Source organism: Convolutriloba macropyga, chromosome 3, assembly GCF_964194025.1.
Source record: "Convolutriloba macropyga chromosome 3, txConMacr16.3, whole genome shotgun sequence".
Taxonomy (NCBI): domain Eukaryota; kingdom Metazoa; phylum Xenacoelomorpha; order Acoela; family Convolutidae; genus Convolutriloba; species Convolutriloba macropyga.
Genome location: NC_134470.1, coordinates 28,931,395 through 28,949,068, shown reverse-complemented (window position 1 = coordinate 28,949,068; position 17,674 = coordinate 28,931,395). Strand labels below are relative to the sequence as shown.

Here is a 17,674-nt window from a genome sequence, read left to right as displayed (position 1 = left end):
TTTAAAATCTATTCACACTTCTCTCTACTTTTTTATGTCATTTTTTTGCAGTCGAGTGGTGATTTTGGTCATGCTGGAGTATAAAGAATGGTGGAAAAGGGATTAAATTTGAAGCCCGATTTGCAAGCAGCTCTTAAAAGGAGTGAAATTTTGTTGCAACAGTTTTGATGGTGAATTTTTCACAGGCAGCAGTCTGCCTCCTAATTTTGCTGTTTTTTTCTCATGATTATTTTTAATAATGATTTCAAAAGGTCATGCATGTGTTCCAATAATGCACAGCTGTTTGTTTTGAAAACGTCAAAAGGAAGAAGGAAGTTAGCTATTGGTTTATATGACTTCGACACTGCCCGTTTTTCGAGTTCTTTTATTGTTTTATCACCTAGTCATTAATGAGAGTTCTCGTTGTCAGCTAATGAAGCATAAATGAGTCTAACCAAATGTTTGGTAATAGTCTTTTTTTAATAACTTTTGTTTTCATAATCTTTTTTAAGACTTTTTTGCTTGTTTTTATTGTACTTTTCGTTGTCTTATGGTAATGAAGCTTTCTTTAATCCGGAGACAATGAATTGATTCTGAAATTTTTAACATCACGAATTTTAGCAAGATTTTGTTTATTTTTGCAAGAATTCTTAAATTTTCTGGGTTTAACTATCTTTACTGGTCAACGCAACTTCAAGTCTTGTGGATAGGCTACTTGGCAGAACTCCAGAGACAAAGAAATGGTTTAAACATTTTTTTTTGCGAAATTGAACTTTAATTTTTGCACTTTTCAGATTTTTGAAGCATTTGTTATATTTCTCTTATCTTTGTCTACCTTTAGTTGATAATAAATCTATTTCATGGCTTTTGCCTGATTTAATGAGTGAATGGAATTGTATCATTTTTTCCGTTCAGCTTAAAAGCTTCAAGAGATTTAGCCATGATTATTATAATAAGTTTATTTGAATATTTTAGTTTCAACTTTTGATATTGTCTTTTTGGCTGAGATTGTTCAATTGATCTGCTGGTCTGGTACAATAGTTCTCAGTTTTTCATTCATTTCTTTGGATTGTATTTGAGGACTTGTCCAGCCATGTTTTTTTATTCGTCGTCTGCGTCGATGGTTCTTGCGACCTGACTTCTTGGAATTGACTTTCCATTTGTGATTTCCACTGCTTTGCAGTTGAAATTTGTGTGCGTGACATCATTTGTTCTGCTTTTAGGTCAATTGCGTGACTTACCTCACTCAAAAAAGTGACTTCTGAACTCACTTAACGAACCTTAAATTTTATGAACAATTACTAGTTAAAGATCAATAGTGTGCATCTAAGTAGTGGCTAACGTATATGCCCTAATTCTTGAGTATTAGAGTCCTGTGTTTTTGATTTCAAATATTGATTTTTGAAATACTGTAGTAGTGATTTTTCCTTATAGAGCGTATGTGTCATAAAAATGACAGTCCAAATCTAACCCAAAAAGTCGAGTGGTCTATTAAAAGGAGTGGAAGTCAAACTGTATCTTATTTCTTTAACTGTTTCAATTCATGGAAAATCACAAGCGTCTATCGCGGCTATTTTCCAGCAATCTGCCGGCTATGTTTTTTGAATGGGTATCATATAAGAAATCAGCAGCTGCATCAACTCAATTTTGTTTTCTAGACCCTAACCCCCTATGTGAAGAATTTTGATTGTATTGGGATGTTGTCCTTTTTTAAAATCTATTCACACTTCTCTCTACTTTTTTATGTCATTTTTTTGCAGTCGAGTGGTGATTTTGGTCATGCTGGAGTATAAAGAATGGTGGAAAAGGGATTAAATTTGAAGCCCGATTTGCAAGCAGCTCTTAAAAGGAGTGAAATTTTGTTGCAACAGTTTTGATGGTGAATTTTTCACAGGCAGCAGTCTGCCTCCTAATTTTGCTGTTTTTTTCTCATGATTATTTTTAATAATGATTTCAAAAGGTCATGCATGTGTTACAATAATGCACAGCTGTTTGTTTTGAAAACATCAAAAGGAAGAAGGAAGTTAGCTATTGGTTTATATGACTTCGACACTGCCCGTTTTTCGAGTTCTTTTATTGTTTTATCACCTAGTCATTAATGAGAGTTCTCGGTGTCAGCTAATGAGGCATAAATGAGTCTAACTAAATGTTCGTGTTAATAGTCTTTTTTTAATAACTTTTGTTTTCATAATCCTTTTTAAGACTTTTTTTGCTTGTTTTTATTGTACTTTTCGTTGTCTTATGGTAATGAAGCTTTCTTTAATCTGTTAATGATATTGGCTGTTTTTGACTTTGTTGGCACTAGTTTTCAAAATTATCTCCATTTTTGCCAAATTTCTTTTTACCGCCTGGTTTTTTTTATTATTTTTTAAAGGCAATTTTTAGATTTTCAGCTTAGATTTGACTGTTTTTGCGCATATAGAGTCATGTTCCTTTTTTGACTCTCATAGTTTTGATGTTGCTGAAAACTGTTGATTTTCTGGTGCAGAAAAACAACAATCAATTTTTTCATTGCAATTAACCTGTTTCGTTTCTGGTTTCGGCAGACGAAAATATGTTTTGCCTACCTTAGTTCACAGCTTGTTCAGCATTTCAAACAAAATTTGTAGTATTAATATAGACCTATGGTCTTTTTCTGTTTCAATCCCGATGTGCTTCAAGCGAGTCAACGGCGGTTGTTTTGGTAATCTAACGGTTTTGTTCTTAATAGCCGCGAAGCGATAGCGGCTATTATTGGGGACATGGTGGTTTTTACAATCAAAGAATTGGATTGAATTGGTGCTCTGTCTTTTTATTTTCGTAAGATGTTTTCGCACATTTTTTTAATGACTTTGAGCTTTCAAAACGGGATAAACTGGTAAAGATCAGCAGGCATCAGGTTTCATTAGATGTCCTGAGCCGTGTTTGGTGGTCCCTCAAGTGCTTATAGCGGTAAAGCTACTGGGAAGGTCGCAATTCAAGTTTAAACGGGCATTTTTAGGAGTTTTCGGGTCCAAAATGTTGCAATTTTTCGCTTTTTTCGTCATTTTTTGAACTGTATATTGACCCCTAAAACAGATTTGTTAAAGCTGATAAACGTCTTTTACAGGACATATATTTTTTAATGACCATTTTAAGAGCTATATGTTTTGGTACTAAAAACATAAACACTCAAATTTATGATAGTTTTTACAATTTTTAGTTAAAAATTTTTTGAAACTGTCATATTTTTGAGTTTTATCAGCCCTAGGTGTCAAAGAACCTCCTCTAGGATCTGATATAAGTCTACTGCATAGTTTTTAGTGGTGATAGAATTGTTTTTAACTTTTTAAGGGTACCAATTTTAGCAATTTTTTTTTGACAAAAACTTGCAATTTTTTTCAAATTATTAACATTTAGTTCTCAAATTAAAATTTGTTGTACTTATTTAAGTTTTTCCTTTCCCAGGTGCCAAGAAACCTCTTATAGGACTTGATAATGGGTTTTTGAAATTTATTTTGGCCATGGAATGGTTTTCAATATTTTAATATCACAAGTTTTAGCATTTTTTATATAAATTTGCTTTTTTTAAAAAATTTTTGAAATTTTGTCATTTTTTAGGCATCTTCAGCCTCAGGAGCCCAGGAACCTCCTCTAGGGTTCGATAATGGCGTACTGCACAGTTTCTATTGGCAATGAAGGAGTTTTCGAATTTCAATGTCTTGAATTTTGGCAGTTTTTTTAGATAAACTTGCATGTTTTCAACAGCAAGTTTTTCGACTACCATGGGCCCATGAACCTCCTCTAGGTTTTGACGATAAATTACTGCATAGTAGCTGGAGTTAATGGATTGGTTATCAATATTTTAATAACACAAGTTGAGCAATTTTATGTTAAACTCGAATTTTTGAATTTTTATTGAGTTATCATTATTATGTTCCAAATTTATCGAGCTTTGAGCCAATGAAACTTTATTAGCCTTCAAATAGGGTTACTTAATGGTCTCTGGAGAGAATGAATTGGGTTCTGAAGCTTTTAATATTGTGAGTTTCAGAAGATTTTGTTAATATTTTTTTAAATTTTTTGATTTTTTTTGTCAATTTCTGAGTTCAACGATCTTTACTGGTCAACGAAACTTTTTCAAGTCTTTTGGATAGGTTACTTTTTTTGGATAGGTTACTAAATGGATAGGCAGAAATTCAGAGACAAAAAATTGGTTTAAACTTTTTTTGCACATTTAAACTTTCTTTAAATTTTGCACTTTTCAGTTTTGTTTAATCTTTTGTCATATTTCTCTATCTTCGTCTAACTTTATTTGATAATGAATCTATTTCATGGCTTTTGCTTGAGTTAATGAGTATATTGAATTGTATCATATTTGCCGTTAAGCTTGAAAACTTCAGGAGATTTAGCCATGATTATTTTGATTAGTTTGTTTGATTATTTTAGTTTCAAATTTTGATGTTGTCTTTTTGGCTGGGATTGTTCGATTGATCTGCTGGTCTGGTACAATAGTCTTCAGTTTTTCATTCAATTCTTTGGATTGTATTTGAGGACTTGTCCTGCCATGTTTTTTAAATTTGTCGTCTGCATCGATGGTTCTTGCGACCTGACTTCTTGGAATTGACTTTCAATTTGTGATTTCCACTGCTTTGCAGTTGAAATTTGTGGGCGTGACATCATTTGTTCTGCTTTTAGTTCAATTGCGTGACTTACCTCGCTCAAAAAAGTGACTTCTGAACTCACTTAACGAACCTTAAATTTTATGAACAATTACTAGTTAAAGATCAATAGTGTGCATCTAAGTAGTGGCTAACGTATATGCCCTAATTCTTGAGTATTAGAGTCCTGTGTTTTTGATTTCAAGTATTGATTTTTGAAATACTGTAGTGATTTTTCCTTATAGAGCGTATGTGTCATAAAAATGACAGTCCAAATCTAACCGAAAAAGTCGAGTGGTCTATTAAAAGGAGTGGAAGTCAAACTTTATCTTATTTCTTTAACTGTTTCAATTCATGGAAAGTCACAGGCGTCTATCGCGGCTATTTTCCAGCTATCTGCCGGCTATGTTTCTCGAATGGATATCATTTAAGAAATCAGCAGCTTCATCAAATCAGTTCTGTTTTCTACACCCTTAACCCCCTATGTGAAGAACTTTGATTGTATTGGGATGTTGTCTTTTTTTAAAATCTGATCACACTTGTCTCGACTTTTTTATGTCAATTTTTTTTGCTGCCGAGTGGTGATTTTGGTCATGCTGGAGTATAAAGGTTAGTGGGAAAGGGATTAAATTTGAAGCCCGATTTGCAAGCAGCTCTTAAAGGAGTGAAATTTTGTTGCAACAGTTTTGATGGTGAATTTTTCACAGGCAGCAGTCTGCCTCCTAATTTTGCTGTTTTTTTCTCATGATTATTTTTAATAATGATTTCAAAAGGTCATGCATGTGTTCCAATAATGCACAGCTGTTTGTTTTGAAAACGTCAAAAGGAAGAAGGAAGTTAGTTATTGGTTTATATGACTTCGACACTGCCCGTTTTTCGAGTTCTTTTATTGTTTTATCACCTAGTCATTAATGAGAGTTCTCGGTGTCAGCTAATGAGGCATAAATGAGTCTAACTAAATGTTCGTGTTAATAGTCTTTTTTTAATAACTTTTGTTTTCATAATCCTTTTTAAGACTTTTTTTGCTTGTTTTTATTGTACTTTTCGTTGTCTTATGGTAATGAAGCTTTCTTTAATCTGTTAATGATATTGGCTGTTTTTGACTTTGTTGGCACTAGTTTTCAAAATTATCTCCATTTTTGCCAAATTTCTTTTTACCGCCTCCTTGATTTGTATGTTTCTGGTTTCCACAATTTTGATGCATTGTGTGCCCATACAAAGGATACACAAGGCCAATATTCAAATATAGTGATGTACCTATGTTTTTCAAGGTTTTTGTTTGTATTTTATAAAGGCATTTTTTAGATTTTCAACTAAGATTTGACTTTTTTTCCGCATATAGAATTATGTTCTTTTTTGACTGTCATAGTTTTGATGTTGCTGAAAACTGTTGATTTTCTTGTGCAGAACATTAACTAATTGAATTCTTTTTATTGTAATTGTCCTGTTCCGTTTTTGCTTTCGTCAGACGAAAATATGTTTTGCTTACCTTAGTTGACATCATGTTCAGCATTTCAAACAAAATTTGTAGTAATAATATAGACCTGTGGTCTTTTTCTGTTTCAATCCCGATTTGCTTCAAGCGCGTCAACGGCCGTTTTTCCGGCAATCTCCCGGTTTTGTTTTAAATAGCCACAAAGCGATAGCTGCTATTATTGGGGACGTCGCGGTTTACAATCAAAGATTTGGATTGAATTGGTGCTCTGTCTTTTATTTTCATAAGATGTTTTCGCACATTTTTTTAATGACTTTGAGCTTTCAAAACGGGATAAACTGGTAAAGCTCAGCAGGCATCAGGTTTCATTAGATGTCCTGAGCCGTGTTTGGTTATCCCTCAAGTGCTTATAGCGGTAAAGCTGCTGGGAAGGTCGCAATTCAAGTTTAAACGGTCATTTTTAGGAGTTTTCGGGTCCAAAATGTTGCAATTTTTCGCTTTTTTCGTCATTTTTTGAACTTTATATTGACCCCTAAAACAGATTTGTTAAAGCTGATAAACGTCTTTTACAGGACATGTATTTTTTAATGACCATTTTAAGAGCTATTTGTTTTGGTACTAAGAACACAAACACGCAAATTTATGCTAATTTTTACAATTCTAATTACAAAAGTTTTTTGAAACTCATATTTTTGAGTTTTTCAGCCCTAGGTGTCAAGGAACGTCCTCTAGCATCTGATATAAGGGTACTGCATAGTTTTTGGTGGCGATAGAATGGTTTTTAACTTTTTAAGGGCACGAATTTGCATTTTTTTTTAAAAATATTAACATTTAGTTTTCAAATTAAATTTTATTGTCCTTATTTAAGTTTTTCCTCTCCCAGGTGCCAAAAAACCTCTTATAGGACTTGATATTGGGTTTTTGAAAATTCTTTTGTCCATGGAATGGTTTTCATTATTTTAATATCACAAATTTTAGCATTTTTCTGATATAAAATCGCATTTTTTCAAAAGTTTTGAAATTTTGTCAGTTTTTAGGCTCTTTCAGCCTCAGGAGCCAAGGAACCTCCTCTAGGGTTTGATAATGGTGTACTGCACAGTTTCTATTAGCAATGAAGGAGTTTTCGATTTTCAATGTCATGAATTTTGGCATTTTTTTAGATAAACTTGCTTTTTTTCAACAGCAAGTTTTTCGACTACCTTGGGCCTATGAACCTCCTCTAGGCTTTGACAATAAGTTACTGCATAGTAGCTAGAGCTAATGGATTGGTTTTCAATATTTTTTGATAAACTCGAATTTTTCCATTTTTATTGAGTTATCATTATATCATCATTATGTTCCAAATTTATCGAGCTTTGAGCCAATGAAACTTTTTAAGCCTTTAAATAGGGTTACTAGATGGTCTCTGGAGAGAATGAATTGGGTTCTGAAGCTTTTAATATTGTGAGGTTCAGAAGATTTTGTTAATATTTTTTTTAATTTTTTGATTTTTTGGTCAATTTCTGAGTTTAACGATCTTTACTGGTCAACGAAACTTTTTCAAGTCTTTTGGATAAGTTACTTGGCAGAACTTCAGAGACAAAAAATGGTTTGACTTTTTTGCACATTTAAACTTTAAATTTTGCACTTTTCAGTTTCTTTCATTTGTCATATTTTCAGAATCATTTGTCATATTTCTCTACCTTTATCTACCTTTAGTTGGTAATAAATCTCTTTCATGGCTTTTGCTTGATTTAATGAGTAAATGAAATTGTATCATTTTTTCCGTTCAGCTTAAAAGCTTCAAGAGATTTAGCCATGATTATTATAATAAGTTTATTTGAATATTTTAGTTTCAACTTTTGATATTGTCTTTTTGGCTGAGATTGTTCAATTGATCTGCTGGTCTGGTACAATAGTTCTCAGTTTTTCATTCATTTCTTTGGATTGTATTTGAGGACTTGTCCAGCCATGTTTTTTTATTCGTCGTCTGCGTCGATGGTTCTTGCGACCTGACTTCTTGGAATTGACTTTCCATTTGTGATTTCCACTGCTTTGCAGTTGAAATTTGTGTGCGTGACATCATTTGTTCTGCTTTTAGGTCAATTGCGTGACTTACCTCACTCAAAAAAGTGACTTCTGAACTCACTTAACGAACCTTAAATTTTATGAACAATTACTAGTTAAAGATCAATAGTGTGCATCTAAGTAGTGGCTAACGTATATGCCCTAATTCTTGAGTATTAGAGTCCTGTGTTTTTGATTTCAAGTATTGATTTTTGAAATACTGTAGTGATTTTTCCTTATAGAGCGTATGTGTCATAAAAATGACAATCCGAATCTAACCCAAGAGTCTAGTGGTCTATTAAAAGGAGTGGAAGTCAAACTGTATCTTATTTCTTTAACTGTTTCAATTCATGGAAAGTCACTATCGCGGCTATTTTCCGGCAATCTGCCGGCTATGTTTCTTTAATGGGTATCATATAATAAATCAGCAGCTTCATCAAGTCTATTCTGTTTTCTACGCCCTATAACCCCCTTTGAGAAGAATTTTGATTGTATTGGGATGTTGTATTTTTTTAAAATCTGTTCACACTTCTCTCGATTTTTTTGATGTCAATGGGCAGTCGAGTGGTGATTTTGGTGATGCTGGAAAGTAAAGATTAGTGGAAAAGGGAGTAGGTTTGAAGCGCGATTTGCAAGCTGCTTTTAAAGGAGTAAATATTTGTTGCAACATTTTTGATGGTGAGTTTTTCACAAGCAGCAGTTTGCCTCATATTTTTGCTATTTTTTTCATGATAGTTTTAAATAATGGTTTCAAAAGGTCATGCATGTGTTCCGATAATACACAGCTGTTTATTTTGGAAACGTCGAGAGGAAGAAGGAAGTTAGCTATTGGTTTATATGACTTCGAAACTGCCCGTTTTTTGTTCTTTTCTGGTTTTATCACTTAGTCATTAATGAGAGTTCTCGTTGTCAACTAATGAGGCATAAGTGAGTCTTACTGATGTTTGAGTTAATGGTCTTTGTTTTCATAACTTTTGTTTTCATAATCTTTTTTAAAACTTTTTTGCTGGTTTTTATTGTACTTTTCGTTGTCTTATCACTAAATCTCATTTGAGTTTTTGCCATTTTCATTTTTTTATTTAGGTAGTCTAAAGACTTTGTTTCATTAATGATATTTTTACTAGTTTGCTATTGAAGCTATGTTTAATCTGTTAATGATCATGGCTGTTAGTTCTTTTTGACTTTGATTAGTTAATTCAATTTTTTCGATTGTAATTGTCCTGCTTTGTTTTTGGTTTTGTCAAACAAAAACATGTTTCGCTTACCTTAGTTCACAGATTGTTCAGCATTTCAATCAAAATTTGTTGCAATAATTTTAATCCGGTGTTCTTTTTGCACTTTTTGCTCGAACGAATTTTTTTGTATCGGATACTTTTGCTCATTATTTCTACTTATGTTATAATTAGTCTTCTTTGCCAGTGTGCTGTTTATTGTTTTTGAGAGGGATCCATGTATCCTCTCATTAAGAAATAGGAGTTTTCTAATCAAAAATCCAATAGGAATAGCTTGAACATTAAAAAAATAGATGTTTCAAAATGATTTTTTAATTACAATCGGGGTTATGGGTCTCACTGGCGGCTATTTTCTGGCAATCTGCGGGTGTGTTTGTATTAACTGTTGCTTTTATCATAGAGAAAAGCGAAGAGAGGCTGCATAAACTGGTAAGTCCCGAGTCATTAATTCGAACTGCAGTTTTTAGTAAGATGCTAATTTGCACAAGTTTCGGTGGCAGGCAATAAATGCAAGGGTGTTTGAGAACAATTTTTGGTTAAAGGTTTTCCCCGATAATTTTGTTCGTACTTTTTTGTTTTCTCTAAATTATTAAAAGATGAAATGTGATTTCTGAGCATAAAACGTCTTGAATGTTCAAGCGTAAGTCGATTGGTCTAAATATTAAATTTAAAAGAAATTTTTTTGAAAAATTGATTTTTGCCAGTTAATCATTTGTTTGTTTTTAATACCTCTCAAAATAAATTTGTTATTGAAGTTATATTAGTTCTGTAGTCTTTTGTGCATTTTTTGCTTGATGTACTTTTCGTCTGACCCTTTACGCATTACTATTCTTTAATTATGGGATTCGCCGAAACTGTTTTGAGAAGGGTGGTTCATGATCTTAAAAGTTTGACCCTTCCCAACAATCCCAGTCCACCACCATCCTCCACCTGGCAATTTGTACCCCCTCGTCCAGTCCTCTCAACCCAACTGCCATCCCTCTCGTTGCTTCCGCCATGCTGGCATCCCTAAGCCCCAGCTTGCTACTGCCGAATCCAACCCCTCACCGTTGTTTCTTTTTAACGAATTTTTTGTTGGACCGATTCAAGTTTCCGTCCACAGAGATGGATGAACCGATAAAGCCAGAACACTTCAGATTATTCAACATTTTTTCCTTAAGAGATGTTGGCGTTACTTAGGTACCTTGGACGCTATCCTCTCCACTAAAGTTGTGGTGGTATAGGTTCCATTTAAGTTGATTTCTAATTTAGCTATTTTCTGGCAATCTGCGGGTGTGTTTGTATTAACTGTTGCTTTTATCATAGAGAAAAGCGAAGAGAGGCTGCATAAACTGGTAAGTCCCGAGTCATTAATTCGAACTGCAGTTTTTAGTAAGATGCTAATTTGCACAGGTTTCGGTGGCAGGCAATAAATGCAAGGGTGTTTGAGAACAATTTTTGGTTAAAGGTTTTCCCCGATAATTTTGTTCGTACTTTTTTGTTTTCTCTAAATTATTAAAAGATGAAATGTGATTTCTGAGCATAAAACGTCTTGAATGTTCAAGCGTAAGTCGATTGGTCTAAATATTAAATTTAAAAGAAATTTTTTTGAAAAATTGATTTTTGCCAGTTAATCATTTGTTTGTTTTTAATACCTCTCAAAATAAATTTGTCATTGAAGTTATATTAGTTCTGTAGTCTTTTGTGCATTTTTTTGCTTGATGTACTTTTCGTCTGACCCTTTACGCATTACTATTCTTTAATTATGGGATTCGCCGAAACTGTTTTGAGAAGGGTGGTTCATGATCTTAAAAGTTTGACCCTTCCCAACAATCCCAGTCCACCACCATCCTCCACCTGGCAATTTGTACCCCCTCGTCCAGTCCTCTCAACCCAACTGCCATCCCTCTCGTTGCTTCCGCCATGCTGGCATCCCTAAGCCCCAGCTTGCTACTGCCGAATCCAACCCCTCACCGTTGTTTCTTTTTAACGAATTTTTTGTTGGACCGATTCAAGTTTCCGTCCACAGAGATGGATGAACCGATAAAGCCAGAACACTTCAGATTATTCAACATTTTTTCCTTAAGAGATGTTGGCGTTACTTAGGTACCTTGGACGCTATCCTCTCCACTAAAGTTGTGGTGGTATAGGTTCCATTTAAGTTGATTTCTAATTTAGGAAGATAATGACAACGATTTTGACGGGGATACGATGGAGGACGATGATGTGCTAGACAGTGACTTCAACACTTCAGATGAAGCCGAGGGAGACGACGAGGGTGCTGGAGGCGGAGACTCGGACGGTGAAGTTGAAGGAAGGAAAAAGCGCAAGACAAAACGGGTTCTCACTAGAGCATACAAGGCGAGAAATCTTCATCTCATTTTGGCTTCGAAAATATAAATTTATTGAGCATTACAAAACGATGAGGATTTTGGGTTTGAGCATCCCAAACAGTTTTCATTGAATTGATAGCGCAGACCGGCAATCTTATGTACATGTTGTTTTTTATAGCCACCGTCATCCTCTCGAAAGTTATTTAGATGCTCATTTTGTACGACGTGAAGAGGAGTATTGAAATTAGGAACTGAAACGTCTGAAAAACGTTTGTTTTTATTGCTGGTGAAATATGAAGGAGGAAGCGAAAAGATAGTGGTTTTCCGGTAATACTGCTAGTTTTGAGAGAGCGAGAAGTTATGCTGTAAAAAAATTTCAAGCAAGCGAAATTGTTTTTAAACGCGGTTTTTTCAAGGAGTATTTTTTCACTATTTTCTGTTCTAAAGGTTTGGATAGACTATAGTAAAATTTTAAGGTCGAATTAGCTGCGTGTTGTTTTTTTTTAAATTAAACGAGTTTTGAGCAAATTTGGAGATTTTTCAACTGTTTTTAATAGCCAACCTCATCTTCTGTGCCGTATTTTAGCGCTCCTATTCTTTTTACAATTTAAAAAATTTGAATTGTATTCGTGCGCTGTCTTTCTTACGAGTCGAAGAGGAGTATTGGCGGAGCATCTTATTTTGATCGATAATTTTTTGAAATTATTTAAAACAGAATGTAAACGTCAATGCGGCACGTGAAAACTGAGCGTTTAGGTCAAAAGACTGAACAAATTGAAGAGCAGAGAATGATTTTCTGTTAATGATTTACTTTTGAGACAGAGAGAGCGAGAATATTAAATTTTTTGCTAAGTGATCGAATTTTTTTCGATCATTTGCTCCTTTTTCGAAGCCGTTTTTTGTTTTTGCTTTACTTGTTCAGATAACGTGGTTTTTCTAAACTCTGGTTTTTGAAGCATTTTTGAACATATCAATCACATAATAGAGTTTTGTATGCGATCTGGAGCTATTTTCGTGATTTCGCAGTCTTTAAGCTGTATTAGCACTCTTTTTCATGGTTATAGTGTTTGCGGTAATTGTTTTAATTGAAATCGGTTTCTATGCTGGTTTTTGTGTTTTTTTTATTTATTTTATGTATATTTCAGTATTTTTCGCTTTAGTCGAAGAAAATAGGCTAATTTTGATCAACTTTTTGCTTAGTTTTTTCCGTTATTTTTTTTACTCATTCTTGTTTTTTCTTCCTTTCAGAACATTTTTTTCTGGTTGGATTCTGTGACAGGGGTTTGGTTAGTTTTGGTTTTGCATTGGCAATGTAAAAATTTTAGGGTGTGGTCGGGGGTTCGTCCGTTTGAAAAAAGTTTATATATAAATATAAAAATTTAATATAATAATTCAAGTTTTCAATTTGTATCGGATAAATTCACGTTTTTTCTACCATTAGAATCCTAAAATTTAACAGGCTTTTATTTTTCGTTTTTTGAATTTTTTTCTTAATGCTCGGGTTTTCTCGCTTTTGAGATAAGTAGTTGGTTATGTTTTCCCATCATTTGCTGACTACAATTAAATTTTACCTGAGAGTCTATTATATAGAATGTTTTGCAAGAAAGTTTCCGAGAATCTGTTTTTCCAGTAAAACATTCAAATTTCAAATAAAATATTTCAATAACTTGCTTTTTCCCTGATTATTTGTTTCCCAGTGTTTTTTACTTCTTGGCAATGAGAAAACAAATTGAAGTTTTGAATGCGATCGTCAGCTGTTTTCGTGATTTCGCAGTTTTTTAAGCTGTTTTTTTTATGTTTATATTCTTTACGGTAATTGTTTTCTTAGCTGCAAAGCTGTAAGCTGAGCGAAGCTATATTGCGGTGCTCTTGGTTTTTTTTTTGTTTCGTCGTCTGACGCTCTTTTTTCGTTTTACATTTGTTCACACAGCAAAGCTGAAAAGGTCAAGTTTTCTGAATGACTTCTTCCTCTCACTAACGGCATTTGCGCGCTTGACGTCATTTCTCACTCGCTTTAGCAGAAGTATTTAGGTTATTTGCGTGATTAGATTTTGATCATACGTGACTTACCTCACTCAATAAAATGGTTTTTGAACTTTAAAACTAAGTTTAATTTGAATTTGTTTAAGGTCAAAGGAACTCATATGTGCAGTAAAGCTCCCTAATAAGAGGCTTCTGCGGAATGAATTTTAACAAGCGTTATTAATTTATCGCTGAATGTTTTTTACCTTGTTTTTTGAGCGGCGTCGATTTTTTTTAATTTAGATCTGTATCTGTTTCTATCTCCATTAAACGGCGCGCAGGTCTATTCTTTCGTAGCTATTCCGGCAATCTGCCGGCTATTATAGCTGCGAAGCTGTAAGCTGAGCGAAGCTATATTGCGGTGCTCTTGGTTTTTTTTGTTTCGTCGTCTGACGCTCTTGTTTCGTTTTACATTTGTCCACACAGCAAAGCTGAAAAAATCAATTTTTCTGAAAGACTTCTTCCTCTCACTAACGGCATTTGTGCGCGTGACGTCTTTTTCACTCGCTTTAACAAAAGTTTTCATGTTATTTGCGTGATTAGATTTTGATCATACGTGACTTACCTCACTCAATAAAATGACTCAAAAGTTTTTATGGTATTTGCGTGATTAGATTTTGATCATACGTGACTTACCTCACTCAATAAAATAAGGTCAAAGGAACTCATATGTGCAGTAAAGGTCTCTAATAAGAGGCTTCTGCGGAAGGAATTTTAACAAGCGTTATTAATTTATCGCTGGATGTTTTTTACCTAGTTTTTTGAGCGGCGTCGATTTTTTTTTTAATTTAGATATGTATCTGTTTCTATCTGTATTATACGGCACGCATGTCTATTCTTTCGCAGCTACTCCGGCAATCTGCCGGCTATGTTAATTGAAATCAGTTTCTATGCTTGTTTTTGTTGTTTTCATTTTGTTTATTTAAAGTCCAGTTTACTTTAGTTGAGAAAGTAGGCTAATTTTAATCAACGTTGTGCTTAGTTTTTCTGTTTTTGATTTTTTTGCCTCATTCCGTTTTTTTGCTTTTCAGAACATTTTTTTGTTGGATTCTGTAATTAGTTGTTTGGTTAGATTTATTGTTTTGGCAATGTACAAACGGTAGGGTTGGGTCGGGGGGGGGGGCGTCCGGTCTGAAAAAAGGAATTTTTATTATATTAAAAATTTGAAATAATTATTCCAGTTCGCAAAATATATTGGACAAATATACGTTTTTTCTCCTACGGTTAGAATACTAAAATTTAACAGGTTTTTATATTTCGTTCTATAGTTCTTTAATTATTGCTCGGTTTTTCTCCCTTTCAAGATAAATAATTGGTTAGGTTTTCCTATCATTTGTTGAGCACAATTAAATCTTGCCTGAGAATCTGTTATATAAAATGCTATCCAAGAATGTTTCCAAGAAACTGTTTTTCCAGCAAAACTTTTAAAAAATGTTTTTCAGTAACTTGCTTTTCCCTGATTGTTTGTTTCCTCGTCTTTTGTATTAATTTGGAAGATATTATGAATTCAATAATGGCATCAGTTTTTTTGGAATCGATTCCGGAGTCTTGTGGCTGTTTTTTTCAGATCTTCAGTTCACACTCTTTTTGACTTCCTGTCAATGAGAAGTCAAATTGAATTAGTTTTTTTTCACGCTGTAGTGGTTAGGGTGACAATCGAGCAGTTATACGGCGTGACTTTTTCAAAGAGCTTTTTAATGTGAAGTGAGTGAATGGTGTCTAAACAAATCACGTGCGAGTTTTTCACGTGTGGCAATTTGACTTCCGTTTTCTTTTTCCTCTCTGTACCAGAATTATTAGAAGGCAATACGCATGTTCTAGTAATGCATACTTCACTTGTTTAAACCCGTCAAAAGACACCTATTTGTTTTCAAAGTTCTTTGACGCTATTTGTCTTCATGAAATACAATAGATTTTTTTTGGTTATCGCCTGCTTTTTTTAGCTTCGATGTCATCTAGTTTCGTTTAGTTTTAGAGCTTTTGATTTCTGCCTGCTTTTGTTGTTACGTTTGTTTCGTGGTCCCCAATTTATTTTGATTAAGTCTAATATTTCATTTCTATTGATAGGTAATGAATTAGATGTTGAAGTATTCAGGTTTTCGTTGCGTGCTTCATTGACTTTGATGCCACTTATTTTCAATGAATAGCATCTTCGATTCTTTTAAGGACGCTTTGGTGCTTGTTTTGTTTTTTAATCGGAGGTTGTTCTTTTACGGAGTCTTGTTAGTATTGTTATCTTGAGATGCGTCACGTCTCTGAAATTAAATTTAGGACTGGTTTTAGAAGACGTATTCGCACATTTTTTCTGACATTTATTTTTCAAAACGGGTTAGACTGGTATGCTAAATGAGCACTAAATTCCATTAGATGCCCAAGTGCTGGTTTTATTCGTCTTGTAAATGGTTAGGGCGCTGAAGTTGCATGAAAGGCCTAATTTTATGAGGTTTTTTTGAGAAGTGTTCAGGACCAAATGCCTGCAATTTTGCTCTTGACTTTTAAGTCGATAAAGGCTTTCGTAAGAGGTTATGTTTTGTGTCCAATTTCTGATCTACATGTTTTGGTAATTCAAACTGAAACAACTAGATGGAAGATTTGTCATTCTGCGGTTGTTCGGCTGTTTGTAGCGAATCAATCATTTTTAGAGCTTGAAGATAGATGGATTACTGAATCGTTTCTAAAAAAATTGCTTTCTTGATTTTGGAAGGACGAATTTTAACGATTCTTCAATATTAATTAAAATTTTTCGTGTTTTTGATAATTTTTTCTGAATTTTTCTATCGTCAGGTTCCAATGCACCTTTGCTATAATTTAATAATACGTTACTGCCTAGATGAAATAGTTTTGAAGATATTAGTTTTGAGAATATTAGATTTTTTTAGCGACCCTGAATGAAATAGAGTAATAAACTTTCAAGAGCTTGAAGATACGTTATTATTTAGTTTTTGGTGTTCAGTAAATGGTCTATAATGTTTTAATATAATCACCAATAGCAATTATTTTTTTTTGCAATTTTTCAGGCTTTCCATCTCTAGGGGCCAAGGAAGTTTTTGAAATCCTGTTTATTTTAATGCCTAAACTTAATTGACATAAATTGGGTTTCGAGTACCTCTGCAGTCTGTATGCTGCTAGTCTGCCAAAAGTTATTTTGTAGATTTAAGCGAGAGAAAAAAGTTTAAGAGCCATCGGTATGTGGAATCAAGCGGTCAATATTTGAATGTTCTTAGTTATAATTTTTTAATTTAATTAATTGATTTTTACGCAACTTTGGAGGTTTTTTGAACTGTTTGTCACCGTCATCTTCTGAGCAGGAAATTATTGCGCTTCAATTTCGTTTGGCAATTCAAAGAATTTGAATTGTAATGGTGTGCTGTCTTTCTTACTACTCCGAGAGGAGTATTGGCGGATTATCTTTTTTGATCGATAATTTTGTTGAGTATATTTAAAATAGGATGTAAAAATCAGTGCTGCGCGTGAAAAATGAGCGTGTAGTTCAAAGAACTGAACGAATGGAAGAGCAGAGAATGATTTTCTATTCGCACTTTTTTTTGAGACAGAGAGAGCGAGAAAAATTTTTGCTAAGTGATCGACTTTTTTTCGATCATTTGCTCCTTTTTTGTTGTTTTTGCTTTACTTGTTAGATAACGTGGTTTTTCTAAACTCTGTCAACAAGTAACTGTACGTTTTTGAAGCAGTTTTGAACATATCAATCAGATGATAGAGTTTTGTATGCGTTCTGGAGCTATTTTTGTAATTTCGCAGTCTTATTAGCAAGCTGTATTAGCACTCTTTTTCTTGGTTATAGTGTTTGCCGTAATTGAAATCAGTTTCTATGCTGGTTTTTGTGTTTTTTTGATTTCTTTTATGTATATTTCAGTATATTTCGCTTTAGTTGAAGAAAATAGGATAATAATAATAATTTTTCTGCTTAGTTTTTTCTGTTTGTGATGTTTTGACTCATTCTTGTTTTTTCTTCATTTCAGATTTTTTTTCTGGTTGAATTCTGTAATAGGGGGTTTGGTTAGTTTTGGT

General features: G+C 33.6%; 2 protein-coding genes across 2 annotated transcripts in view; one reads left to right on the top strand and one right to left on the bottom strand.

Annotated features, from left to right (window-relative positions):
• LOC142336141 (vacuolar protein sorting-associated protein 72 homolog) overlaps positions 1 to 17,674 on the top strand; it is a 51,635-nt gene that overhangs the window by 10,981 nt on the left and 22,980 nt on the right. The window contains exon 2 of the mRNA XM_075384724.1: positions 11,469 to 11,651. Within this exon, the coding sequence (XP_075240839.1) occupies positions 11,469 to 11,651 (183 nt within the window). The remainder of the gene's footprint in view (positions 1 to 11,468; positions 11,652 to 17,674) is intronic.
• Positions 1 to 17,674, bottom strand: part of LOC142336140 (uncharacterized) — a 483,861-nt gene that overhangs the window by 453,769 nt on the left and 12,418 nt on the right. The window lies entirely within an intron of this gene.